Genomic DNA, 26,784 nt, shown 5'->3' with positions numbered 1-26,784 from the left:
GATGAAAGCATGTAATAGACTTGTCCGGTTGCTTCTCATGCGGATTGTTACCGTGAATTAAGATAAGATAAAGTTTATTTATTTGTCACAAGTAGGCTTACATCAACACTGCAATGAAGTTACTGTGAGAATCCCCCAGTCTCCACATTCTGACACCTGTTCGGGTACACTGAGGGAGAATTTGGCATGGCCAATGCACCTAACCAGCACATCTTTGGAATGTGGGAGGAAATCAGAGCACCCAGAGGAAACCCATGCAGGGAGAATGTGCAAACTCTGCACAGTCACCCAAGCTGGGAATCTAATCCAGGTCCCTGGCGCTGTGAGGCAGCAGTGCTAATCACTGTGCCGCCCTAGAATAAATACAAAATATTCATACAATTTAATGACTTCCACAAATATAGTAAGTGTCAGTCTTTGAAATAAAGGAATTTGGACAGTATTTTTGATGTGGCACAAAAAGTAAGGTTGGTGTTGACTAATGCCAGGTGGAGTGAGATTCAACGAATTAGTTTCTAGAACAGATTTGGATTTGTGCTTTGTATGTTTGATAACGCACCACTTTTTGGCAGCAAAGTTAGAGCCAGTAAAATAATACAACAGCATGGATACAAAGTTGGCTAAGTCATTGGAAACAATGATCAATGGTTGTTTTATGGATTGGGGAGCATAGATGGTGGGGTTCCCCAGAGGTTTGTATTAAGATCACAGCTTTTCTTGATCTGTATTAAAGACCTTAATATAAGTACAAAGAAAAATTTGCAGATGACACAAAACATGGAAGTATTGTGAACTGTGAAGAGGATAGTGATAATCTTCAAGAGAGCATAGACTGGTTGGTGGAAAGGGTGGGCAAGTGGCAGATGAAGTTTAATGTAGAGATGTCAAGTGATGCATTTTGGTAGGAGGAAGGAGGAGAGGCAATATAAAATAAAGGATAACATTCTAAAAGGGGTGGAGGAGCAGAGGGATCTGGGGTTTATGCGCACAAGTTGTTGAAGGTGGCAGGACAATTTGAGAAATCAGTAAGTAAGGCATTAGGGGATCCTATGCTTTATTAATAGAGGCATAGATTACCAAAGCAAGGTGTTTATGATGAACCCCTGTAAAACAGTGGTTTGGCCTTAACTAGGGAATTGTGTCCAGTTCTGGGCACTGCACTTTAGGAAAATATGAAGGCTTTAGAGAGGGTCTAGAAAGGATTTATAAGAATTATTACAGGGTGAGGCACTTCACCAGCTTCTCCAATCTATGCACGTAACTGGTGTTCTCCTTAAAAAAGGAAAGGTTGAGAGGAGCTTTGATAGAGGTGCTCAAAATCACAAGGAGTCAGGACAGAGAAGATGCAGATGGGGAGAAACTGTTCCCTATGACGGATGGTGGAGAATTGGTGGACAATGATTTAAGGTGGATGGCAACAAAAACCAAAGATGGAATGAGGAAGATATTTTATTTTTTATGTAATGTGTGGTTAGGATCTGGAATGCATTGCCTGAGAGTATGATGGAAGCTGGATTCACTCGTTAGATTCAAAAGGGAACTGGATAATTAGCTGAAGAGAAAAAATATTGCAGGGCTATGGGGGAAAAGCAGGGATGTGAAACTTGCTGCATTGCTCTTGCAGAGAGCTAACACAGACACAGTGGTCCAAATGGCCTCTGCTGTCACCATTCTATGATATGGCAAATGAGAATGATGATGACAATGTGAGTCCACTACATGCAAACTTGGGAGCTGCATATGAAAAAGCTCCTGGCTTTCTCCAAGGAATCATTACTTGTTTCACTCCCGTGGATACCTTTAAAGACTTTGCCTTCTGGATTTGCAAGCCAGAAATTCTGAAAAGACTTTGTTCCTGTATACTTGTACAGTTACCATATTCCTAATGGTTTTGTAACCCCCTGACCTCCATGTTTCGTTGCTAGATGGCACAGCTTCCTTTCCTGTTGTTTTAAAAGATTGTCTTATAATTCAGCCTATTCAATTTTGGCTGGGTAAAACTGACATCTGTTTGGCAGAAGAATTTGTAATGTTTGTTACACTGCTGCAAGTTTATTGCTTTCCCCTTAAGTTAAAACAAGTCTGCTTTTGTGTAAACCTCCTACTGACAACATTTATGGTCTTGTTGTGTGCTGCTTGTAATGAGACAGGTAAAATTAATGATCTTCTTGTGAGGGATCCTCTTGGAATGAGTGGTCACATTATAGTTGAATTTCTAATACAAATGGAGGGAGAGGAAGTAGGGTCCCAAACCAGTGTCCTCTCCTTGAACAGAGGGGAGTACAATAGGATGAGGGCAGAATTGGCTAATGTAGACTGGGAGCGCAGACTAGTTGGTAGGACAGCTGAGCAACAGTGGTGGATTTTTAAGGAGATTTTTCTCAGTACTCAGCAAAAATACATTCCTGTGATTAAAAAAGGAATGTAAGAAAAGGGATAACCAGCCGTGGATAACTAAGGAAATAAAGGAGAGTATTAAATTAAAAACCGATGCGTACAGAGTGGCCAAAACTAGTGGGGAATTAGAAGATTGGGAAAGCTTTAAAAAACAACAAAGAACTACTAAGAAAGCGATAAAGAAAGGAAAGATAGATTATGAAACTAAACTGGCACAAAATATAAAAACTGATAGTAAAAGTTTTTACAAATATATAAAAAGGAAAAGAGTAGCTAAAGTAAATGTTGGACCCTTAGAAGACGAGAAGGGGGATTTAATAATGGGAAACGAGGAAATGGCCGAGGCCTTAAACAAGTTTTTTGTGTTGGTCTTCACGGTAGAGGACACAAATAGCTTACCGAAAATTGATGGTTGTGGGACTGGAGGGGGTGAGGTCCTTAAAACGATTACTATTACTAAAGAGGTAGTGCTTGGTAGGCTAATGGGACTAAAGGTAGACAAGTCTCCGGGCCCGGGTGGAATGCATCCCAGGGTACTGAAAGAAATGGCAGAAGTAATAGCGGATGCGTTGATTGTAATGTATCAAAATTTGCTGGACTCTGGGGAAGTGCCGGCTGATTGGAAAACAGCTAATGTGACGCCACTGTTTAAAAAAGGAGGTTGACAAAAGGCGGGTAACTACAGGCCAGTTAGCTTAACGTTGGGAAATTGCTGGAATCCATCATTAAAGAAGAAATAGCAGGACACCTGGAAAAAAATGGTTCGATCAAGCAGACGCAGCATGGATTCATGAGGGAAAGTCGTGTTTGACGAATTTACTGGATTTTTATGAAGGTGAGACGAGTGTGGTTGACAGAGGGGAACCGGTGGATGTGGTGTTTTTGGATTTCCAGAAGGCGTTCGATAAGATGCCTCACAAAAGGTTGCTGCAGAAGATTAGGGTACACGGAGTTGGGGGTAAAGTGTTAGCGTGGATTGAGGATTGGCTATCTAACAGGAAGCAGAGAGTTGGAATCAATGGGTGCTTTTCTGGTTGGCAGTTGGTGACTAGTGGCGTGCCGCAGGGATCGGTGCTGGGGCCTCAACTGTTTACCATATACATAGACGATCTGGAGGAGGGGACCGAGTGTAGGGTAACAAAGTTTGCGGATGATACAAAGATGAGTGGGAAAGCGAATTGCGTGGAGGATGCGGAAAGTCTGCAGAGAGATTTGGATAGGCTAAGTGAGTGGGCGAGGATCTGGCAGATGGAGTATAACGTTGACAAGTGTGAGGTTATCCACTTTGGAAGGAATAATAGTAAAATGGACTATTATTTAAATGGTGAAAAATTACAACATGCTATTGTGCAGAGGGACCTGGGGGTCCTTGTGCATGAATCGCAAAAACTCAGTTTGCAGGTGCAGCAGGTGATCAAGAAGGCAAATGGAATGTTGGCCTTTATCGCGAAGGGGATGGAGTATAAAAGCAGGGAGGTCTTGCTGCAATTGTACAAGGTACTGGTGAGACCGCAACTAGAGTACTGTGTGCAATTTTGGTTCCCTTATTTGCGGAAGTATGTATTGGCCTTGGAGGGAGTACAGAGAAGGTTCACCAGATTGATACCGGAGATGAGGGGGTTAGCTTATGAGGAGAGATTGAGTAGATTGGGCCTGTACTCGTTGGAGTTTAGAAGGCTGAGGGGAGATCTTATAGAGACATATAAGATAATGAAGGGGCGAGACAGGGTAGAGGCAGAGATTCTTTCCACTTAGAAAGGAAACAAGAACTAGAGGACACCGCCTCAAAATAAGGGGGAGTCAGTTGAGGACAGAGTTGAGAAGGAACTACTTCTTCTCAGAGGGTGGTGAATCTCTGGAATTCTCTGCCCATTGAAGTAGTGGAGGCTACCTCGTTGAATATGTTTAAGTCACAGGTGGATAGATTTCTGATCGATAGGGGAATTAAGGGTTATGGGGAGCGGGCGGGTAAGTGGAACTAAACCACTATCAGATCAGCCATGATCTTATTGAATGGCGGGGCAGGCTCGAGGGGCTAGATGGCCTACTCCTGCTCCTGTTTCTTATGTTCTTATGTATCCTGCAGAACTGCATGTCCTGGATTCAGAATGCATATTCTAACACCCATCTCTTCATTGCAGACCTCCATAGACTCAGCAGTGACCATGAATGACTTGGCGATCGTTGTGGACATTCTGAACATTATTAATCTCAAACCGTATGTACCTGTCCAAAGGCTATTCTTCAATGTGTTAAGGGGGCTTAAAAAATGCAATCTATAGATCTTTAATAGTTCCACTTTGTTTAAGATGTTATTATGATCTAAACTTAGAAGATTTTTTGCATCTGGAAATGCATGAGGCAGACAAAGCACGTTCTCATGTCTGTGTTCCATTGCTTATTTTTCGTGGAAGAGGTCACTGGCCTGAAGCCAGAGGCTTTGGCTTGAGGGGTAGCACTCCACATTGGGCATGGCTGATCAGGAAACACTCCCACTCTTACAGCCTGTCTGAGGCATGCTGGAAGAATTTACAGGTTGAAAATCAACCTGTTTGGCTGTGATATAAATGCAGCTTCCGTGGCTATCAAGTCTTGGAGTGGGACATGACCCTGAAGTTTCAGGCTCGGGTAAGGATGCTGCTATTGTGCCACAAAACCTCCAGATTCTTTGACAGGAAAGAGGTGACATGGTGTTAAAATTAGAACTAAGCCATTCGGAAGTGAAATTGGGAAGTACATCTTCAAGGTAAAGGATAGTAGAAATCTGTGTTTCCAAAGGACGGTCAATGCTGGGACAACTAGAGGTTTCAAGATGGCATTTGATAGATTTTTGTTCGTTGAGGTACAGATCAGCCAATGGCAATAATTGAATGGCAGACCAGACTTGAGAGCCTGAATACATTCTTGTCCATAAGTAGTAGATTTCTACTTTACTTGCTGAATATTTATTGATTATGATTGGGTCCAAGCGCCTTGTTTCACAATTCACCCACCACTGTCCAACCCTGCTGATTTAGTATTTTCTCTTGTCTGGCACTTCATTTGTCCTCTATATGCAGCAAGTCAGGTGGAGGCATTCATGCTGGAGTAACATAATCCTTCCACTTTACATAAAAGCCTTCCTGACAGGCTGTCTTCTAAATTATTTTTCTTCCCTTGTTAGCACCAATTACCTTATCGGCTGTAAAGTTTAATTTGCAGCTGATGCCACACCATGTGTTTTCCAGCACGTGCAGCCTGAAATCCATTCCTTTCTCCTCTTTAGTAAATGTCAAAAACTACAGGCCTCAAGCTCCACGTTGTGTGAAAAGCTCAGTCATTTACCATCTGTGGGTCACAGAAGCTGCATAAGGCAAGGTGTGTAGCCATGATTGCCTTGTACTGGATTCTGTCAGATTTGTTAAAAAAGTTTAAGTAAGGAAATAAAATGTGGGAAATTGGTCTTGTCCAATTCGCATTACTGTTCAAGATGCAACAACACACCCAAAGATAAGTGTTTTGTTTACTGTGCTCTTGTCCTGCATTTTTGCTGGCTTCTCTTTCATAGAACATAGAACAGTACAGCACAGAACAGGCCCTTCAGCCCACGATGTTGTGCCGAGCTTTATCTGAAACCAAGATCAAGCTATCCCACTCCCTATCATCCTGGTGTGCTCCATGTGCCTATCCAATAACCGCTTAAATGTTCCTAAAGTGTCTGACTCCACTATCACTGCAGGCAGTCCATTCCACACCCCAACCACTCTGAGTAAAGAACCTACCTCGGACATCCTTCCTATATCTCCCACCATGAACCCTATAGTTATGCCCCCTTGTAATAGCTCCATCCACCCGAGGAAATAGTCTTTGAACGTTCACTCTATCTATCCCCTTCATCATTTTATAAACCTTTATTAAGTCTCCCCTCAACCACCTCCGCTCCAGAGAGAACAGCCCTAGCTCCCTCAACCTTTCCTCATAAGACCTACCCTCCAAACCAGGCAGCATCCTGGTAAATCTCCTCTGCACTCTTTCCAGCGCTTCCACGTCCTCCTTATAGTGAGGTGACCAGAACTGCACACAATATTCCAAATGTGGTCTCACCAAGGTCCTGTACAGTTGCAGCATAACCCCACGGCTCTTAAACTCCAACCCCCTGTTAATAAAAGCTAACACACTATAGGCCTTCTTCACAGCTCTATCCACTTAAGAGTGGCAACCTTTAGAGATCTGTGGATATGGACCCCAAGATCTCTCTGTTCCTCCACAGTCTTCAGAACCCTACCTTTGACCCTGTAATCCACATTTAAATTTGTCCTACCAAAATGAATCACCTTACATTTATCAGGGTTGAACTCCATCTACCATTTTTCAGCCCAGCTTTGCATCCTATCCGTCTCTTTGCAGTCTACAACAGCCCTCCACCTCATCCACTACTCCACCAATCTTGGTGTCATCAGCAAATTTACTGATCCACCCTTCAGCCCCCTCCTCCTAAGTCATTAATAAAAATCACAAAGAGCAGAGGACCAAGCACTGATCCCTGTGGCACTCCGCTAGTAACCTGCTTCCAGTCCAGAAATTTTCCATCCACCACCACCCTCTGTCTTCGATCAGATAGCCAGTTACCTATCCAATCGGCCAACTTTCCCTCTATCCCACATCTCCTTACATTCATCATAAGCCGACCATGGGGGACCTTATCAAACGCCTTACTAAAATCCATGTATATGACATCAACTGCCCTACCTTCATCAACACACTTAGTTACCTCCTCAAAAAATTCAATCAACTTTGTGAGGCACGACTTGCCCTTCACGAATCCGTGCTGACTATCCCAGATTAATCCGCATCTTTCTAAATCGTAAATCCCATCCCTAAGGACATTTTCCATCAACTTACCAACCACCGAAGTAAGACTAACCGGCCTAAAATTACCAGGGTCATTTCTATTCCCTTTCTTAAACAGAGGAACAACATTCGCCACTCTCCAGTCCTCTGGCACCATCCCCGTGGACAGTGAGGACCCAAAGATCAAAGCCAAAGGCTCTGCAATCTCATCCCTTGCCTCCCAAAGAATTCTAGGATATATTTCATCAGGCCCAGGGGACTTATCAACCTTCAGTTTATTCAAAACTGCTAGTACATCCTCACTTCAAACATCTATTTCCTCCAGCCTATTAGCCTGTAACACCTTCTCGTCCTCGAAAACATGGCCCCTCTCCTTGGTGAACACTGAAAAAAAGTATTCATTCATCACCTCCTATCTCTACTGACTCCATACACAAGTTCCCACTACTGTCCTTGACCGGCCCTAACCTCACCCTGGTCATTCTTTTATTCCTCACATAAGAGTAAAAAGCCTTGGGGTTTTCCTTGATCCGACCCACCAAGGGCTTCTCATGCCCCCTCCTAGCTTTCCTAAGCCCCTTTTTCAGCTCATTCCTTGCTAACTTGTAACCCTCAATCGAGCCATCTGAACCTTGTTTCCTCATCCCTACATAAGCTTCCCTCTTCCTTTTTGCAAGACATTCCACCTCTTTTGTGAACCATGGTTCCCTCACTCGGCCATTTCCTCCCTGCCTGACAGGGACATACCTATCAAGGACACACAGTATTTGTTCCTTGAAAACGTCCCACTTCAGGACTCAGCAGAATCTTTATGAGAAACTTGAGAGAGGAGAATCCGGCAGCTGCAGTGGATTATCCTGTAACATTAATATGGTACAAATGATAGAAATTAGTGGCAATGACGTTGCTTTTGAGATTCAAGATTACTAACCATGTTTTATCAAACGCAGTGACACTTTGTTATCAGTGTATAAAAGATTGATTGATACTAACGTATAGAACATAGAACAGTACAGCACAGAACAGGCCCTTCGGCCCACGATGTTGTGCCGAGCTTTATCTGAAACCAAGATCAAGCTATCCCATTCCCTATCATCCTGGTGTGCTCCATGTGCCTATCCAATAACCGCTTAAATGTTTCTAAAGTGTCTGACTCCACTATCACTGCAGGCAGTCCATTCCACACCCCAACCACTCTCTGCGTAAAGAACCTACCTCTGATATCCGTCCTGTATCTCCCACCACGAACCCTATAGTTATGCCCCCTTGTAATAGCTCCATCCACCCGAGGAAATAGTCTTTGAACGTTCACTCTATCTATCCCCCTCATCATTTTATACACAAATCTGCTGAATGTCTCCCCCCTAGCAGTTACTGATTACGTATCTTTTGTTTCAGAGCCTTGTGGAAACTGGACCTGTGCCCTTCAATCATTCCTCAGATTGACAAACTGTTGCAGAGCAAATATGAGAGGTCAGCAGTCATTTTGTGCATTGTTCCTGTATTAAGTAGGGGCTGGAGTATTGTGTTGTGGGAATCTGTACTGCACAAGTGCAGTGTTTGTATTGCAGAACATCATGCACTCTTCTCGAATTTAAAATGGTAAACCCTACCAATAATCAGAGTAGTGTAGCCCTTTTCTCTTGAATAGTATGTGAAGTTAGCCACTGATTTCCCTCCATTCAGCACTGGAGAGAATTTATTGATTTCAGTTGAACAAAAATACAGGGAAACTTTGTTGTTATTGGAAACTGTAGCCTCCAAATGATTGCTGTAACTTGACTTGCTGTGTCCTGATATTTTTAGCTACAGTTGTGGTAAGAGAATGAAAAAGATTTTGCAGAAACCAGATGGTTTCTCCACAGATTACCTATTAACACACAACAACTGGGCAACCTTTCATTTTCAATTTGAAACCAAATTTAAGTATTTGTTTCCAAGCTGATGGAGTTAGGTGGGAAGAAAAAAAAGTGTGTGTTAGATCCCATGCCAATTTTATTGGAGCATCCCATTTGGCATGTTCAGTTTACATATTCAATTCCACTGTTGGAACTAAAAGCTCAGACATTGGGTTGGGTATATTAGAGGCGAGATTGTCTGTTTCCCAACTCACTCATTTCAGTAAATTAATTCTACACCTCGTTTTAGGACTAATTCAATTTGATTGTGTCTCAAGGGATTTCCAACAGTTATAACTTGGTGATTTGAATTGAGAATCTCCCCTTAAATTCCTCTTGTGACATAAATTTCGAGAGTCTGTCCCCCACATAGTTCACCACAAACACAAACCCATAAACTGACATTCTTATGCTGATAAACTGTAGGATATCTTGGGGTAGGGTTGCTTATCCAAGATTCCATGTGGTGAATGTTAATAGATGGTAGACTAAATAGCCCCAGTATTCTGTCCAAATTTTAGCTGATCTGGAGGGCTTGATGCTGACACTAAATGTATGGTGGCGTTCCTTTATGAGCACAGGTAATCCTTCCCTTGAAAAGCATAAAAATTCATGTGTAGCATTTATTTTCTTCATTTAATGAAATAGCTTAGCTCCCCCAAGATCAAGTGAATTGGCTTTCCATTACTTAACTTGAGCTCTGATCACTTTTCTTTCCCTATAGCTATGTGCAGACTGGTTGTACTTCCCTTAAGCTGATCCTGCAGCGATTTGGACCGTTAATGGCAGACAATCTGGTTACACCACCCTCGATTGGAGTGGACATAACACGAGAAGAAAGGTCAGTGACTGCTACACATAGTATAGATAATGCATGGCACTTTCCAAAAACTATTCACTGTGCAGACGTTTTGTTACAATATCTTAATTCATACTATTTGTGTGGAACATGAGTGAGTGTTGGTCCTAAAGAAAGTGAGTCTGGAGAAGGAGAAAGCAGATGAATCATTATTAGAGTATATGTAACATCCCAGAAGAAGCTATAAACCAGGAAATGGAATGAAGGGATGATATCAGGACAATTACAGTCACTAGAGAAATGTTTTTTATTTACTGCCATCCCTAAGCCATTTCAGAGCCAACCACATTGTTGTGATCTGGAGTCACATATCGGCCAGACAGATTTCCTTCCTTCAAGGACATTAGTGAACCAGATGGGTTTTTGTGACAATAAACGATGGTTTCATGGTCATCATTCGACTTTTAATTCCATATTTTTATTGAATTCCAATTTCACCATCTGCCATGGTGGATTCGAACCCAGGTTTCGAGAGCATTACCCTGGGACCCTGGATTGCTAGTCCATAGACAATACCACTACACTTCTGCCTTCCCTATAGGTGGGACTGAGTAAATTGTTTGAATTGCAGGCTGATAAGAGCCCAGGTCCTGATGGACCTCATCACACGCACCCCGGACATGCTCTCTTCCACCTTTTTCCTTCGGGAAAAAGATACAGTTTCTTCTCTGCTGCCATCAGACTTTTGAATGGACCTAACTCACATTGATTTGATCTTTCCCTAACCCTAGCTATGACTGTAACACTACATTCTGCACTCTCTCCTTTCCATCCCTGTGTACGCTATGCTTTGTATAGTGTACACCAGAAACAATACTTTTCACTGTATACTAATACATGTGATAATAAATCAAATCAAAATCCTAGTGAGATAATTGGCGCATTGGTTTTAATTTTCCAAAACTCCCTAGATTTGGGGATGGTCCCATTAGATTTTAAGATAGCAAATGTAACTACATTATTTAAAAGGTAGGGAAAGCGGGAAACTATAGGCCAGTTAGCTTAACGTCTGCCATAAGGAAAATGTTGGAAGCTTTTATTAAAGAAGTTATAGCTGGGCATTTGGTTAAGTTCAAGGTAATCAGGAAGAGTTAACATGGTTTTATGAAAAGGAAATCATGTTTAATCAATTTATTGGAGTTCTTTGAGGAAGTAACATGTGCTGTAGATAAAGGGGAATCAGGGGATGTACTATATTTAGATTTCCAGAAGGCATTTGATCAAATGCCACATCAAAAGTTATAATGGAAAATAAAAGCTCATGGTATAGGGGGTAACGCATTGTCATGGATAGAAGATTGGCTGGCCAACAGGAAGCAGAGAATAGGCATAAATGGATCTTTCTGAAAGGGTGGTCCTTGAATGTTTTAAGGCAAAGGTGGATAGATTTTTGGGAGTAGATTAGACATTTGAGGTTACTATTCAATCAGCCATGATCTTATTAAATGACAGAGTAGGTGCAAGGAACTGAATGGCCTATTCCTGCACCTTGTTTGTAAGTTCATAAATTCTTTGCTTTATTATTTGCTTAATTTATTTGTGGATAAATGGATCTACCCTCTCCTTACACCCCATCAGCCAGTTCGGGATTTGTGCTACACCATCAATACAGATTGGTTAGAAAAGGGAACAGAATTGGTCAAATCAATATGTTGAGCTTGTTCCACCATAGCACAATCCCATTTCACTGCCTTTTCTCTAAACCCCTTAATACTTCATGAGTAGTACTCTATCTTCCTTCAAACATGTCAATTGATTTATCATCAATTGTCTGCTCCACTGGATTTGGATTTCTCCACCTCCCCTCCAGAACTATGTTCCAGTTTTTCACAACTGTGTACAAATATTCCTGAAATTGCTATTCATATAGTCATTGATTATCATACAGCCACACAGAATTCCATGAAATACCTAACCTGATCCCATTCTCTTATTAAAATAATTTATGGACTCTTGATGCAGCAACAATTTGCGGCAGAGAAGTCGCATAGATATTTAACACCTGTGTAAATAAATTACTTTTAATATCTCTGCAACATTTTCTATTATTCCTATTTTTGAATAAGTCAAATAACTGATTAAACTAAATCGAAAAACCTGAGGGACAAATTAAAGGGGTAGCCCCTTAAAGGGATATCACCTAAAACAGAAAGCAAATCACAAATGTAATTTAAAACATTAAATCAAATGTTTTCTATTATTTTCAGGTTATTTTCTATTATTGACAGTCATTGCATTTATCACATTGCTAAAATGGTGGTTGTGCTGTTGATTATTTGTGACCATTTGATAGGGAGTTGATGTGCAAATATAGTAAACTTTGTAAAATTCATTGGGAGGTTATGGGGAGATGTTTATGAAACTAATGGCAGGGCATGCAAATTGTCCGGCAACTTATGACAATTCAGTTATCTGTTCCTTGCCACAAGTTGCTTGCTGATTTGCACATTATGAACAATGCTTGTTACTACACTGGACCTGCTTTAACTATTTTTGCTAGTTCTCAGCAAAATAGTAGATTTTTCAGTAATTTGTCAAGTTCAAAGGAAGTTAAGATATCTCACTTTTAAACATCTCGCTTTCTTATATAAGGGGTCAAAATGGCACAGTTACAAAATTGCATAATACATTATTTTGTGTTGTAATGTGCTTCTCATGAAGATGTAATCTCCTCACGCAAACATGGGGAGCGGAGACTAATCTACCAGATAAAGGAGAAATAAAAGCAAAATACTCAGCAAGTAGCAGCATCTGTGGAGGCAAAAATAGAGTTAACATTTCAAGTCCAAGAATGCTGCCAGATCTGCTGACTATTTCTAGGACTTCTTATCTTTAAGACAAATGGGGAAAGTTTGGATAAAGCTGAAAGTGCAAATTCTCATTTACCTTTAAATCTCTGTGTTTCTGTGACTTTTTCTCTTTTCTCAGGCACCAGAAATGTAAACTCTGTTACAAACAGTTAAAAAATCTACTCCCGATTCTTCAAAGTAAAGCGGGACTGCCTGGTCGTCAAGGCAGTGCCTTTCGTGAACTTCAGCTTCTGATGGCAGCTTTTGAATGATCATGTTCTCCATTGACTTGTTATTGATCCCTCCCTCTGATGAATATTCCTTGTTGCAGACATTGCCAACAAATGATCTAAAGCCCAAGTTCTCTTTGTATGGATTTTGTTTTACAAGTTCACCAAAATTTTGAACGTTGGCCAAGGAACTCCTTGAGTTTTTGTTGTAATACTGCGGAAAACAAAGTTTCTCTCTTTCAGTATTTATGAGGAGAGCTAAGGAAACTTCCTTAATGATTCCTTAATTAACCTGTTGGTTTTGAGCCCACCCCTGTTGATCAACATTGTGGTGTTGCCAGGGTTTGGGGACAGATTTTGCATTGATAACATGTTGATTGTTAAAGTTCCTTTCTGTTTTCCATTTATACATTGAGGTTGAAGTGAATTCAAACCTCTGACCCTGATCTATCAGCATTTCATAGGACAATGAATACTGGCTACTGTGAAGCCATTCAGTCTGTATGTATGGCCCTGCCGATGGTCTGCAGGTAAATGATAAAATCCATTTATATTATCGACTTTTACCTGTAACTGACATATGTTTAAATATAATCAAAACAAGTTGGGTTTATTTAAAGCATGATACTTGGGATCATTTAGCCTAAAGTAACTTACCTCTGTTTCCTACTGTCTTCGGCTTGCAGACTTTGGACCTTTGTGATCCATTGGAACTTAATGTCGTAACTCACTAGCTGTCACTAAGATATTGACTTGTGAACTATCCATTGTGGTTTCCTGGTGGCTGCAGAGTGATGTCAGATTAACTCTCAGTTCTACCATATTTGTGTGATCAAATGTCTGCACTGTTTGGATGACATTGGTCATTTCAACCTACTAAAGAATACGGGGCAAACCAGTGTTGTGAAATGCAATGGGGCTTGTTTTTGCTCATCTGAGATTTTTTACTTCTATGCTGCAGGGCTGAGATCATTACTGGTGATGGATGCCTTTTTATTGCATTTCTCATTCTTACCAGCTTAAACAAAGTAAAAGTTAGTTTGAATAACAATCCCCACCTCAAACGAGTCATGCCTGTTTTTGCTTTCACACAAGTAAAATTTGACCTCCAGTTGGCTGGCAATCCTGGTTTCCTAGGAGGAGTTCCATTATGTAGGGACCTGGTTAAATGATCCTGTCAAACTTTGTTTTGAGGTTTATTGGCTAGGAGTGTTGTGCAATGATTCATCCAATACCAGGAGAGCAGGCATGCTGCAGCAAGTTACCTTTGTTGCCTCCAAATAACAAAAGTCACTTTAAATGAGCTCTACAGCAATAATTATTTAACTTACATGCCTTCTATCTGAACACTGGATTACTCACCAGTAATTGGTAGTGTTTTGGTTTCCGTTAAAGATGCATCAAGCCCCTTTTATTGGAATTGCAACTGATATAATCAGTTGGTTTGATCAGAATAAGCTGTATGCTTCACATTCCATGTCAGGAGTCTGAACAGGAAGATGTAGACCCAAGATTTACCAAATTCTGTTCTATTGTACATTTAAAGTTCAGGTTGACTCGTGTCCGCTCTATGTATAGATGCTGTGATTTTGGAAATGTTATTTCCTGTGTACATATGTTTTTTAGTTTCAATAATAAACAAATTTGAAAATAATTTGAGGCTTGATGAAGCTCCAGCCTCAATTCCCTCTCTTTCCCTCCTCCCTGGCCAACTCCAAACACATTTGCATCAATCTGAAAATTGCCTTCATACTATGCTACAAATCTGGACACAAACACATACCAGTTGTATATGATCAGCAACAACAGGATTTCTTAAAAAGAACTGGTCTTTATTTGAAATTGAATAGGCAGCAACATGTATTGAAATTTCTGACATTACATGTAAGCAATGGTCAGGATTCTCAGAATACTGCAAAGGACCAAACTGGCAGAGAGAAAGCAGAATGACCCTAAAAATGTCAACACTAAATTTCTGAGTACTGTCACCCTGAGCGTTATTGAGCTTCATTACTGAAACAAACATTCTCCTGAGTACTCCATTGCTGGAAGTTTTCTCTCCAGGAGGTTCTGTCATGTTCTGGCCTTCCTAACCCCCAGCCACATTGGGTTCTGGGGGAGAAATCCCACCCCTATTCCACTCCAAAATCTAGAAGGAATATTAAAGACTTTAACTGGAATAACAAGACATTGCATGCAATGCATAACAGGGGAACAAGCTGCCTTAGACAACAAACTCTCCTTCCATCTGGAAATTGCAGGTTGGAACAATTATATACATTAAATTTAAAAGCACTCTGAACTTCAGAGACAACAAGTCAGTTATTAACAGATTGACTTTACATCAAAACAAATACTCTTATAGCAGCTCTTAAATTAGGTAACACTTAGGTTCTTGCACAGATTTTAAACATCCTTGAAGTGGGGTACAATGAGGAAAAATGGATTTGGCAAGAAAGAGGTATCTGTCCTCAATCTGTGTGGCACTGATTTATGGAGTTTGGTTTCTAGAGGGTGAGGTGCATGTTACACAAAGGGAGCAGTTTTCAGCTAGGTACAGAGGGGGAATTCTTTGTGGAACAATAAAGCAGCAGGTTACAGAAAAATCAATTGCCTTTGGTTTATCAGACTTTTGCTTGTTCATTTTTAAATAAATATAGCTTGCTGAGGGAGAAGCAGCTGATTGAAGGGTCAGGCTAACCCTGGTTTAACTGTAAACCTTGATTAAAACACACCTGGATGGAATCAATCAGTTGCCATCAAACATTACAGCAATGGAAAAGCAGTTGTGAACATCCAAAGGTTTAAAATTGGTATTTTGATGGTATGACTCACCCACTTACTTCACCACCCCTCTCCCTACATTTCTGCAACTCTTCTTGGGTTAGTCTCCAGTTTCTGCCCCAACACATCACAGGCCACATGTTGCTCTGAGCAGAATGTCATTTTCACCTCTGGCTTACAGGGTCTCATTTTGGACCAGAAATTCAGGACTACTTTCCAAAGACACATGCCAATTGAACCAGAATTACGTTTTTCATGTGACACTGAGAAGGAGATAGAGATATGAAGAGGAGGGGAAGAGAGAAAGGCACCAAAGTTTCTAAAAGTGGTAACACAATGCCTGGGGGAAGGTGTTCTTTATAATGAAGTCAGTCTCCCCGAATTTTCTTTCCAACTGTAATGTGCTCCACCTCAATGTGACCTCCAATAGTACACTGACCAAACCCATAGCAACAGCAAACTGCCAAAGGTTTGCAGTGTGAAAAGTCAGTGAACAGGTCTTAACAGAAAATAAAAAGGACAAGGTGTTTGTACTGGAGCTCACTGAACACTAACCTTTGGATATCAAATGACAGGTTTAAAAAACGTAGACAATATAAAAATCTGTTTATACATATATAAAAAATAAGTAATGAGCTCTTCTGTCAACTTTAAAACAGGCTGTATATAAATGTACAGACATTGGTTTATAATCTGTGACTGGATTGTGTTGAAGTGCTGAACTTTGTACACAGCGATAGGCCACCACCACTCTCTGAACTCCCACTACTCCAGGCAGCCTCAGAGTGCAGGCAATGCAGCTGGGCTTTGTCGATGGTTCACTTCACCTGCAGAGTCAATGTGCATAGATGAGTTAAATCACATCCAATAGACATAATAAGCAATTTAGCAAAGACCATAAGAAATAGGAGCAGAATTAGGCCACTCAGCCCCATCGAGTCTACTCTGCCATTCAACCATGGCTGATATTTTTTCTCATCCCCATTCTCCTGCCTTTTCTCCATAACTCCTGGGCCCTTATTAATCAAGAACCTATCTATCCCAGTCTTAAAGACACTCAATGACCTGGCCTCCACAGCCTCTGTGGCAATGAGTTCCACAGATTCACCACTCTCTGGCTGAAGAAATTCCTCCTCCTCTCTGTTTTAAAGGATCGTCCCTTTAGCCGGAGGTTGTGCCCTCTGGTTCTAGTTTTTCCTACTAGTGGAAACATCCTCTCCACGTCCACTCTATCCAGGCTTTGCAGTATCCTGCAAGTTTCAATAAGATCCCCCTTCATCCTTCTAAACTCCAACGAATACAGACCGAGAGTCCTCATACGACAAGCTCTTCATTCCAGGGATCATTCTTGTGGACCTCCTCTGGAACCCTTCCAAGGCCAGCACATCCTTCCTTAGATACAGGGCCCAAATCAGCTCTCAATACTCCAAATGGGGTCTGACCAGAGCCTTGTACAGCCTCAAGAGTACATCCCAGCTCTTGTATTCTAGCCCTCTCAACATGAATACTAACATTGCATTTGCCTTCCTAACTGCCGACTGAACCTACACGTTAACCTTAAGAGAATCTTGAACAATGACTCCCAAGTCCCTTTGTGTTTCTGATTTCCTAAGCATTTCCCATTTAGAAAATAGTCTATGCCTCCATTCCTCCTTCCAAAGTGCATAACCTCACACTTTTCCACATTGTATTCCATTTGCCGCCACTTTGTCTACTCTCCTAACCTGTCCAAGTCCTTCTGCAGACTCCCTGCTTCCTCAATACTACTTGTCCTTCTACATATCATCTGCAAACTTAGCAACAGTGCCTTCAATTCCTTCCCCCAAATTGTTAATGTATATTGTGAAAAGTTGTCCCAGCACTGACCCCTGAGACACACCACTAGTCACTGGCTGCCATCCTGAAAAAGACTCCTTTATCCCCACTCTGCCTTCTGCCAGTCAACCAATCCTCTATCCATGCCAGGATCTTACCCTCAACACCATGGACACTTAACTTATTTAACTTATGCGGCATCTTGTCAAAAGGCCTTCTGGAAATCTAAATAAATCACGTCCACTGGCTCTCTTTTATCGAACTTACTTGTTACCACCTCAAAGAACTGTAATAGATTTGTCAGACATGACCTCCCCTTGACAAAGCCGTGCTGACTCAGTCCTACTTTATCATGCACTTCCAAGTATGCTGCAATCTCATCTTTAATAATGGATTCTAAAATCTTGCCAATAACCGAAGCCAGGCTAACCGGCCTATAATTTCCCATCTGCTGCCTCCCTCCCTTCTTAAACAGCAGTGTTACATTCACTACTTTCCAGTCCTCTGGTACCCTCCCTGACTCGTGATTCCTGAAAGATCATCACCAATACCTCCACTATTTCCACAGCTATCTCTTTTAGAACCCTGGGGTGTTGTCCATCCGATCCAGGTGATTTATCCGCCTTCAGATCTTTCAGTTTCCCCAGAACCTTCTCCGTAGTGATGGCCACTACACTCACTTGTGCCCCCTGACTCTCCTGGAGCTCTGGCATCCCACTGCTGTCTTCTACCGTGAAGACTGATGCAAAGTAACTATGCACTTCCTCTGCCATTGCTTTGCTTCCTATTATTACTTCTCCAGCCTCATTTCCCAGTGGTCCAATCTCTCTTATATATTGAAAAAAAAACTCTTCCTATCTTTTTATGTTACTAGCTATTTCATCTTCTCCCCCCTTAGCTTTTTTAGTTGTCCTTTGCTCTCTTTTAAAGGCTTCCCAATCCTCTGGCTTCCCACTAATCCTTGCCACTTTGTATGCTTTTTCTTTTGTTTTTATGCTGTCCTTGATTTCCCTCGTCAGCCATGGACGCCTTAGCATTTTCCTCCTCCTTGGGATGAATTTCTGTTGTGCCTCCTGAATTACTCTCAAAAACTCCTGCCATTGCTGTTCCACTATCATCCTTTTAGTCTCCCTTTCCAATCAACTCTGGCCAGCTCCTTCCTCGTGTCTTTGTAGTTACCTTTATTTAATTGTAATACCGTTACATCCGATTCCAGCTTCTCCCTCTCAAACTGCAGGGTAAATTCTATCATATTGTGGTCACTGCTCCCTAAGGGTTCCTTCACCTTAAGTTCCCTAATCAAGTCTGCCTTATTACACATCACCAAACCCAGAACTGTCTGTTCCCTAATAGGCTCTGTCACAAGCAGCTCCAAAAAAAACTCAGACATTCCACAAATTCCTTTTCTTGGGATCCACTACCTACCTGATTTTCCCAGTCCACCTGCATATTGAAGTCCCCCATGATTATTGTAATATTGCCTTTTTTACATGCCTTTTCTACCTCCTGATTAATTTTCTGCCCCACATCCTGACTACTGCTAGGGGGCCTGTGCATAACTCCCATCAGGGTCTTTTTACCTTTGCGATTCATCAATTCTACCCACAGAGATTCTATGCCTTCTGATTCTATATCACTTCTTGCTATCGATTTAACTTCATTCCTTACTAACAATGCAATCCTGCCCACTTTGCCCATCTGCCTGTCCTTCCGATAGGACACAAATTCTTGGATATTTAGATCCCAGCCCTGATCCTCTTGCAGCCACGTGTCTTGTGATGCCTACAACTCATAGCGGCCAATTTCAACGTGCGCAACAAGCTCATTTATCTTGTTCCGTATACTGCGCGCATTTAGGTACAACACCCTCAGTCCTGCATTGACCACCTCCCTTCTCATACTTGTCACCTTTTTTGCTCTGCCTGAGGTTAGATTCCTGCCATCTTCTATACTCTGTTCTATTACGTGGTCTGGAAACTTTACTAACCTCTCCTGAGCCCTCAGCTCCATTAACCTGCACTTCTCCCCTCTCCTTTAACTTTGATTCTCTAATTCGCCATACAACTGAATCCTCCCCCCGCACTATTTGGTTTAAAGCCCTAGTCATATGATTCGCCAGGACTCTGGTCCCAGCACGATTCAGATGAAGACCGTCCCATCAGAACAGGTCTCCTCTTCCCCAATACTGGTGCCAATGTCCCATGAATTCAAACCCATTCCTCCCACACCAATCTTTGAGCCACGCATTTACCTCCTTAATCTTATTGACCCTGTGCCAATTAGCTCGTGGCTCAGCTAGTAATCCAGAGATTACCACCTTTTTGGTTCTGCTTTTTAATTTAGCTCCTAGCTGTTCATACTCCCTGCGCAGTACCTTTGCTCCTGTTCTACCTATGTCGTTGGTACCTACGTGGGCCACGACAACTGGATCTTTACTGGGAACCACAATGGGGTCCACCAGCTCCCACATCATGCATGAACAACTCATCTTTACCTTCCCACTCCAAGTTCCTCTGCAGCCCAGGTGAGATATCCCAAACCCGAGCACCAGGCAGGGAACACAACCTTTGGGATTCTCGATCCTGGTCACAGAGAACAGTGTCAATGCCCCCAACTATACTATCCCCAGTTACGACTACATTTCTTTTTTCTCCCTCCCCACCTGAACAGTGGTCAGTTTGCTCATCCTCCCTGCAGTACCCGTTCCTGTCTACACGGAGCAAGAATCTTGAACCTGTTGGACAAGTTCAGGGACTGAGGCTCCTGCAACCCTACCTCCTGAATCCCTCTACCTGCCTCACTCGTAGCCACACCCCCCTGTCCACTGGCTGAATTCAAGATATTTAATCTAAGGGGTGTGACTGCCTCTTGGAACACCGTGTCCAGGTATCTCTCCCCCTCCCTAATGTGTCACAGGGTCCGAAGCTCAGAATCCAGCTCATCCACTCTGAGCCGGAGTTCCTCAAGCAACCAACACTTACTACAGACGTGCTCACTGGGAACCACAACGGGGTCCACCAGCTCCCACATCATGCATGAACAACACATCACCTGACCAAGCTGGAACAAGCTGCCAGAGGTAGCAGTAGAGGCGGGTACAATTTTATCTTTTAAAAAGCATTTAGATAGTTACATGGGTACGATGGGTATAGAGGGATATGGGCCAAATGCGGGCAATTGGGATTAGTTTAGGGGTTTTTAAAAATAAAGGGTGGCATGGACAAGTTGGGCCGAAGGGCCTGTTTCCATGCTGTAAACCTCTAAGACTATGACCATCTCTATTTTATAGATAGACTTTGACATTTAAAATATTTTAAAAATTAAACAAACCTTTGAAATTGTATACTAATTGTTTGCTAAGACTTAACACTAACAATAAAAGAAAATACCTTTCACAGTAACTTCATTGCAATGTTAATGTAAGCCTACTTGTAACACTAATAAATAAACTTTAAAAAAAACTTAAACTATCACAGCTTTGCACAAGATACAAATACTCTTATGCAGATTTGAAAGGACCCAGAAACAAGATAGCTTTTGCAAGAGAGGGGTCAGTCCCAGTATTCTCTCCGTCTGCTTGGAACTGACACCAAATTTGGATAGCTAGGATGGAGTGCAATTATAGGATTTATGCTACACAAAGTCACGTGTACAGAGGGAGACACTGTATTTTAGAGCTTACTATACTGTTACTGGTCATCCAAGTGCCCTTGAGGTTACAAGTCACATCTCAGTGCTTGTTCGCTGGAGAGTTCCAGAATTTTGATCCTGTATCAGTGAACCATTGCCGATAAGACAGTAACTGTTATCCTATACGGTGGTCTCTTCACAAAAAAAATCAGCCCAATGAGAGACCAGACATCCCCAGATGGCAAGCAAAGCTAGACATCAGATTCAACCACTGCTCATTGTTATAGCAGCAGTGTTGTTTGTAGATATTATCCATTAAAGGTTTGGGTGGATCTTGTGCAAAAGCACCCACAGTTTGTGTTATCAGTTGTATGCGATCCATACTTGGGCAAATCTAACCTCAGAGTTCCATTTGGAGGCTACCCCCAAGAAGCCACTGTTTCTCCACCAGATTCTTATTCTGAAAACTTAGAATGGGAACGAGGTTTCTCTCCCCCATCCCTGGAAATACCTTTCCTTCTGAAGCACAATGGGCAGCTGGGTAGAAAGCGAGCAGGGACATTCCTACAGCCTATTGTTCTTTATTGTGGGAGTGGATACTTATCAATTTGTTAGGGCAAGAATCTCTGGAAGATCAGGGAAATATCAGACAGTATGATTAGACTAGGTTGACCCTATTGATAAGTTTAAAGTTTATTTATTAGTGTCATAAGTAGGCTTACATTAACACTGCAATGAAGTTACTGTGAAAATCCCCTAGTTGCCATACTCCACAGCACCTGTTCGGGTACACTGAAGAAGAATTTAGCATAGCCAATACATCTAACCAGCATGTCTTTCGGACTCTGGGAGGAAACAAGCAGACATGAGGGGAACATGCAGACTCCGCACAGGCAGTGACCCAAGCCGGGAATCGAACCTGGGTCCCTGGCGCTGTGAGGCAGCAGTATTAACCACTGTGCCACCCTGCCAGCCAGTGATAACTATGGGGAGTGACACTTTTAACCATTTGGTTCATCAAATGGAGGTTTAACACCAATATACAGCATGCTTCAATCAGTTTTTCTCCTCCTGATCTGACCCTGTAGCACTATTCAGCCAGTACTTATGTATAGGACTCCTATCCTTCTCAATCAGGATAACAGATCAGAATTTCTATCTATGTTGGGCCCTATAGGGCTACTTCACAATGTGGCCCACGGAGATGGGTTTGCTCTCTGACATCAAGGACTAGGTTGCATAGTTATTAAATAAAAGCAAAATACTACAGATGCTGGAAATCTGAAATAAAAACAAAATGCTGGATAAACTCAACAGGTCTTGCAGCATTGATTGCATAGTTTGTGGGAAAGTTCAAGATGCTCTTTATAGCTGGAAGTTTGGTTATTTGCAAAGGTTAATTACTTTATTTTAAAAAAACTAATGTAATTCACATTCATGCTTTTCAGGAAATGAATTTATTGAATGGACACAGAATGTTGACATAACTGAATCTGTTCTACAGTGAATCTGTTTCTCCTGTCCCTCAGAGAGAAGCTATAGGCATTAGGGGACAAATATATAGTTAGTATACATCCACAATATAGGCCAATGTGAAATAGCACAAGTTAAATGGTCTATTCCAATCCCATGTTTACGGGGAAGATGACACGAGAGGGACCAGTAATAGTTTATATGTCCTGGTAAGTTTCCTGGGATTCCATGAGGTGATTTGCTGGCTAAGATTATCCAATATATGGAAGATATGTTTGAGAGTTGGTTCAGGAACTGGCTGTGGATGGAGCAGATCTGGTCAACAGCATAGCTCCCCTACATTGATATGGACTCTGAATGAAGCACTTTCCCTCCATTGACTTCAAAACCTATCAACGTCTATCAACGAAAAGCACCAAACGTCATCTATGACGCTGGCTGAAATTGGCTGAACCTATGTATTCTCACTAAATTCGACCTCCTGCAGGACTGCCTTACCTGACGCCATTAGTCTTCTTTTTCCTGCTGTGGTTTTCCCTCCTGAATGGCTGATATTGAACCGCCCTTGTTGGGCAGCTGCAGAAGGGGACTCTAACTGTGAAAGAAAATATGTACATCAGTTGGAGTCTGAGGCACTCTGTCTGTATATGACACAACCTCTCAAGCCAAAATTCTGAAGAGCTTTATTACATCAACAACAAGCTCCCCACCCTACACAAGTACACTGAGACAGAGACTGCATCACTGCTAAACTTTTATTCAGTCCCAATACGTGAAGGGATTGAAAATAATTTGGGGAGGGTTAGTTTATCAGATATACTTTTCATCCTTCCTGTGGCAAAAAAAATTAAGCCACTGGGTTAATAGGTCTTTGTTGTACAATCACTGCTAGCCTATTAGCATACTGCATGATAGACTGTCCAATATTTACATAACACTGAATGGAACCAGCTGGTCAATGTAGTAGTGCATGGCTGCTTCATGACTGTGTGTAGGAAAACACACAGGAAATGTTGCAGTGCCCGAAATTGAATCTTGCAAGACAGCAACTACAGAATGATCACATTTAATACAATCTGTGATTCAGGTTTTTTTTAATTTGTTCATGGGATGTAGGCATCATTGGCTGTGCCAGCATTTACTGCCCATCCCTAATTGTCCCTGAAGGGTAGTTAAGAGTCAACCACATTGCTGTAGCTCTGGAGTCACATGTAGACCAGACCAGGTAAGGATGGCAGATTTCTTACCTTAAAGGCCATTGGTGAATCAGATGGGTTTTTATGACAACGGACGATGATTTCAGGGTCATCACTAGACTTTTAATTTCTGGATTTTTTAATTGAATTATAATTTCACCATCTCAAACATAAAAAAAGGTTGGATATCAAAAGAAATGTTTCAGTAAAGCTAGTTTCAAAACATTTGAAAGAACTAATGAAAATGAATTGAAGGCAGTTAGCCATTTCAGCAGAGTGTAAGTGGGAAAAGAATAAAGCTGGACAGACAGGATGAACACATACCCAGAAATTAACAGCTCAAACTAAAACCAACGTGACTCTCAAATGGATTAAGAAAGGAAATAAAAATGGATATCCTCTACAAATTCTGGAGGAAGGAGATAAGAAAATGATACTGAAAAAGGCAAGACCGACCTAGAAAAAAATGCAGCAGAAGCAAGTCCCTAGAGGTCATGATCCAACTGCAGTGCTCGGATCGGGCTAGTCGCTGAAACACAATGGGGATGTTAAGCTGCTGGAATCAGTGCAGATGACCAGGTGTTCACTAGTCAGGGGTCGGAATTATGAGGAAAGGCTGGAGAATCTTGGGCTAATTTGTCTAGAAAAGAAAGTATAATTTTCCCTTTCTTTTCAAGATTCAATCCTATGATCACTTCCTCACAAGCAAACCATTTCTACGCCCTGTGCCCCGAGAACATTAGGCGGTGAAATATTCATTACCTCATAGTCTTGGCGGCTGGAATAGTGTTGGTTTTCAGCTCTTCGTACCACAGCCCCCAGTTCCACCGAACGCACTCTCTGGGCGAACTTGAGTGAGCAAACTGTTTCATTGACGTTCTTCTCCATTGGAGATACCTACAAAAATCAGAAAAGCTGGAGAAGAGCTTGTTACAATAAAAAATCCATGCACACATTATTTTCCACAGTGACCCTATTCTTTTCTCTGGCTCTGGTCAGTCAATTGCAGGTTGGTTCTGATGGACTCACATTCAAGGCAGAAAACCATTGGTTCAAGCCCCACTGTGGAACTTCAAAGCAATATTGGCCAACACTCGAGTGCAGCACTGAGGGAGTGCTGTGCTTTTGGAAGTCATCCTTTGGACAAGACGTTAAACCTGCTTTGGTGGTTCAGGCAAAAAGTTTTTTTAAAACCCACGGCACTGCTCGAAGAATAGGAAATTTTCCTGGTGTTTTAGACATTACTCCCTTAACCAAAACCAGTAAAATCAGATAAACTGGCCATTCACATAAGCACTGATTAAGGATATTGCAGTGGACACCTTGGCTGCTGCAATCTCCTACATAATGGAATTATGTTATGCAGTTTCCATGCAAGGTAACTAGAGATATTTCTGACAGTAATGATACGACAAGTTACTTGGTCTCTTGCTATAATGCTACCTACCCCAAGTGGAGAACTAGGGCTCTGAATTCTGCATCGACATCCAGCAGGATACTTACTTCTGGTAGGCTGGGTCTTCTCCCCTCATTGTATGGGTTGTGGGAGCCCAGTAAACCTCCCCCCCACACACGCCCCAAGTATAGAACTGACCAGCCTAACAACTGATGTAAAGGTGATGGCAACCATGCTCACATTGTGGTCAGACTGTTACTCAGCCTGTGAATCTTGGTTAATTAAGCAATGCTATGGATCCTTCCACCACTTCACACCTGTTTTCCCAAGGGAAGAGAATGTGAAACCACTATCAAACCCAACACTAGCTAATCATCTACCAACAGAACCAATGCCAAGGTTTTTCAACCATTAACGTCCATTAACATAAACCTGTATGAGCTCAGTTCATATGCCTTCCAATTGTATCTGATTCTAACAGTAACTAACATACCAAGCTGTCCCATGTTCTTCTTTCTACTTTCATGGCATCGACATGCCACTAACCACCAAAGTGCATCAAAGCAGCAAAGGCCAACACCTTTTCTGACACTCCCCTATCCTTTTCCCACTGTACCTGATGCACAGGGCCACCTCTCTCCAGTTGAGGCTTCTGTAAGTTCATGTCCTAGAAACACTTTGATAAAGTGAGGAGGAAGGAATCTCACCTGGACCATCATGAGGGTTTTGCTGTCCCCACTGAGGGAGTCTTGCAGCAGGTAAGTCAGTTTGGAATTACGAAAAGGAATATAAGGTTGCTTGGAGCGCAATGCACAGATGACATCACCAAGGGCCAATAAGGACTTGTTAATATTCTGGGCTTCTCTCAGCCGGGGTCCCTCTGCACCTGATTTGCCAACACGCTCAGACCCAGCTAGGTCTACCAGGTTTAATTTACCTGAAAGAGAATAAAGATAATGAAAAACCCACAGGAGACACATGTTCAAACAGGAAGAGGGATCAATTGGTGGCCCAGTTATCAGAAGCTAAATTCTAATTCTGTTAGACTAGACCTTCATTCGTAGATAGTAAGTCTTCACTTGACTGTACCCCATCCACCACCTTAAACATTCATACCCTCTACCACTACACAGTGGCAGCAGTGCATAACATCTACAAAATGGACTGCAGGAGTTCACCAAGACTCCTAGACCAACAACCTCCAACACCTGGAAGGACAAGGGCAACAGGTGCATGGAGACATAATCACCTGCAAGTTCTCCTCCAAGTCACATATCCTCCTGACTCGGAAATATATCACCGTTCCTTCACTGTTGCTGGATCAAAATCCTGGAACCTCCTCCCTAATGGCACTGAGTGTTCCTACAACAGACTCCAGTGGTTCAAGAAGGCGGTAACCATTATGGTCTCAAGGTAAATGAGGAATGAACAATGATTAATGACCTCGTTAGTAACACCCACACCTCATGAATGAATTAAAGTAGTTC

At 42.0% G+C, this 26,784-nt stretch overlaps 2 protein-coding genes across 7 annotated transcripts in view; one reads left to right on the top strand and one right to left on the bottom strand.

Moving 5' to 3' along the window:
* Nucleotides 1–14,650, top strand: part of katnb1 (katanin p80 (WD repeat containing) subunit B 1) — a 58,178-nt gene extending 43,528 nt beyond the window's left edge. Inside the window, exons 16-19 of the mRNA XM_078211099.1 lie at nucleotides 4,539–4,615; nucleotides 8,626–8,700; nucleotides 9,850–9,966; nucleotides 12,913–14,650. Of these exons, the coding sequence (XP_078067225.1) occupies nucleotides 4,539–4,615; nucleotides 8,626–8,700; nucleotides 9,850–9,966; nucleotides 12,913–13,045 (402 nt within the window). The 3' untranslated portion in view covers nucleotides 13,046–14,650. The remainder of the gene's footprint in view (nucleotides 1–4,538; nucleotides 4,616–8,625; nucleotides 8,701–9,849; nucleotides 9,967–12,912) is intronic.
* A 170-nt stretch (nucleotides 14,651–14,820) lies between these two features.
* The window catches only part of kifc3 (kinesin family member C3), a 62,729-nt gene continuing 50,765 nt past the window's right edge, over nucleotides 14,821–26,784 (bottom strand). For all 6 annotated transcript variants that reach the window (XM_078211092.1, XM_078211095.1, XM_078211098.1 and 3 more), the window contains 4 exons: nucleotides 26,005–26,234; nucleotides 24,664–24,798; nucleotides 23,204–23,300; nucleotides 14,821–16,614 (listed from right to left, as the gene is read on the bottom strand). In XM_078211092.1, the coding sequence (XP_078067218.1) occupies nucleotides 16,568–16,614; nucleotides 23,204–23,300; nucleotides 24,664–24,798; nucleotides 26,005–26,234 (509 nt within the window). In that variant the 3' untranslated portion in view covers nucleotides 14,821–16,567. The remainder of the gene's footprint in view (nucleotides 16,615–23,203; nucleotides 23,301–24,663; nucleotides 24,799–26,004; nucleotides 26,235–26,784) is intronic.

Source organism: Mustelus asterias, chromosome 4, assembly GCF_964213995.1.
Source record: "Mustelus asterias chromosome 4, sMusAst1.hap1.1, whole genome shotgun sequence".
NCBI classification, from domain to species: Eukaryota; Metazoa; Chordata; class Chondrichthyes; order Carcharhiniformes; family Triakidae; genus Mustelus; species Mustelus asterias.
The sequence above is the reverse complement of the archived record's forward strand: the minus strand, read 5'-3'. Positions and strand labels throughout refer to the sequence as shown.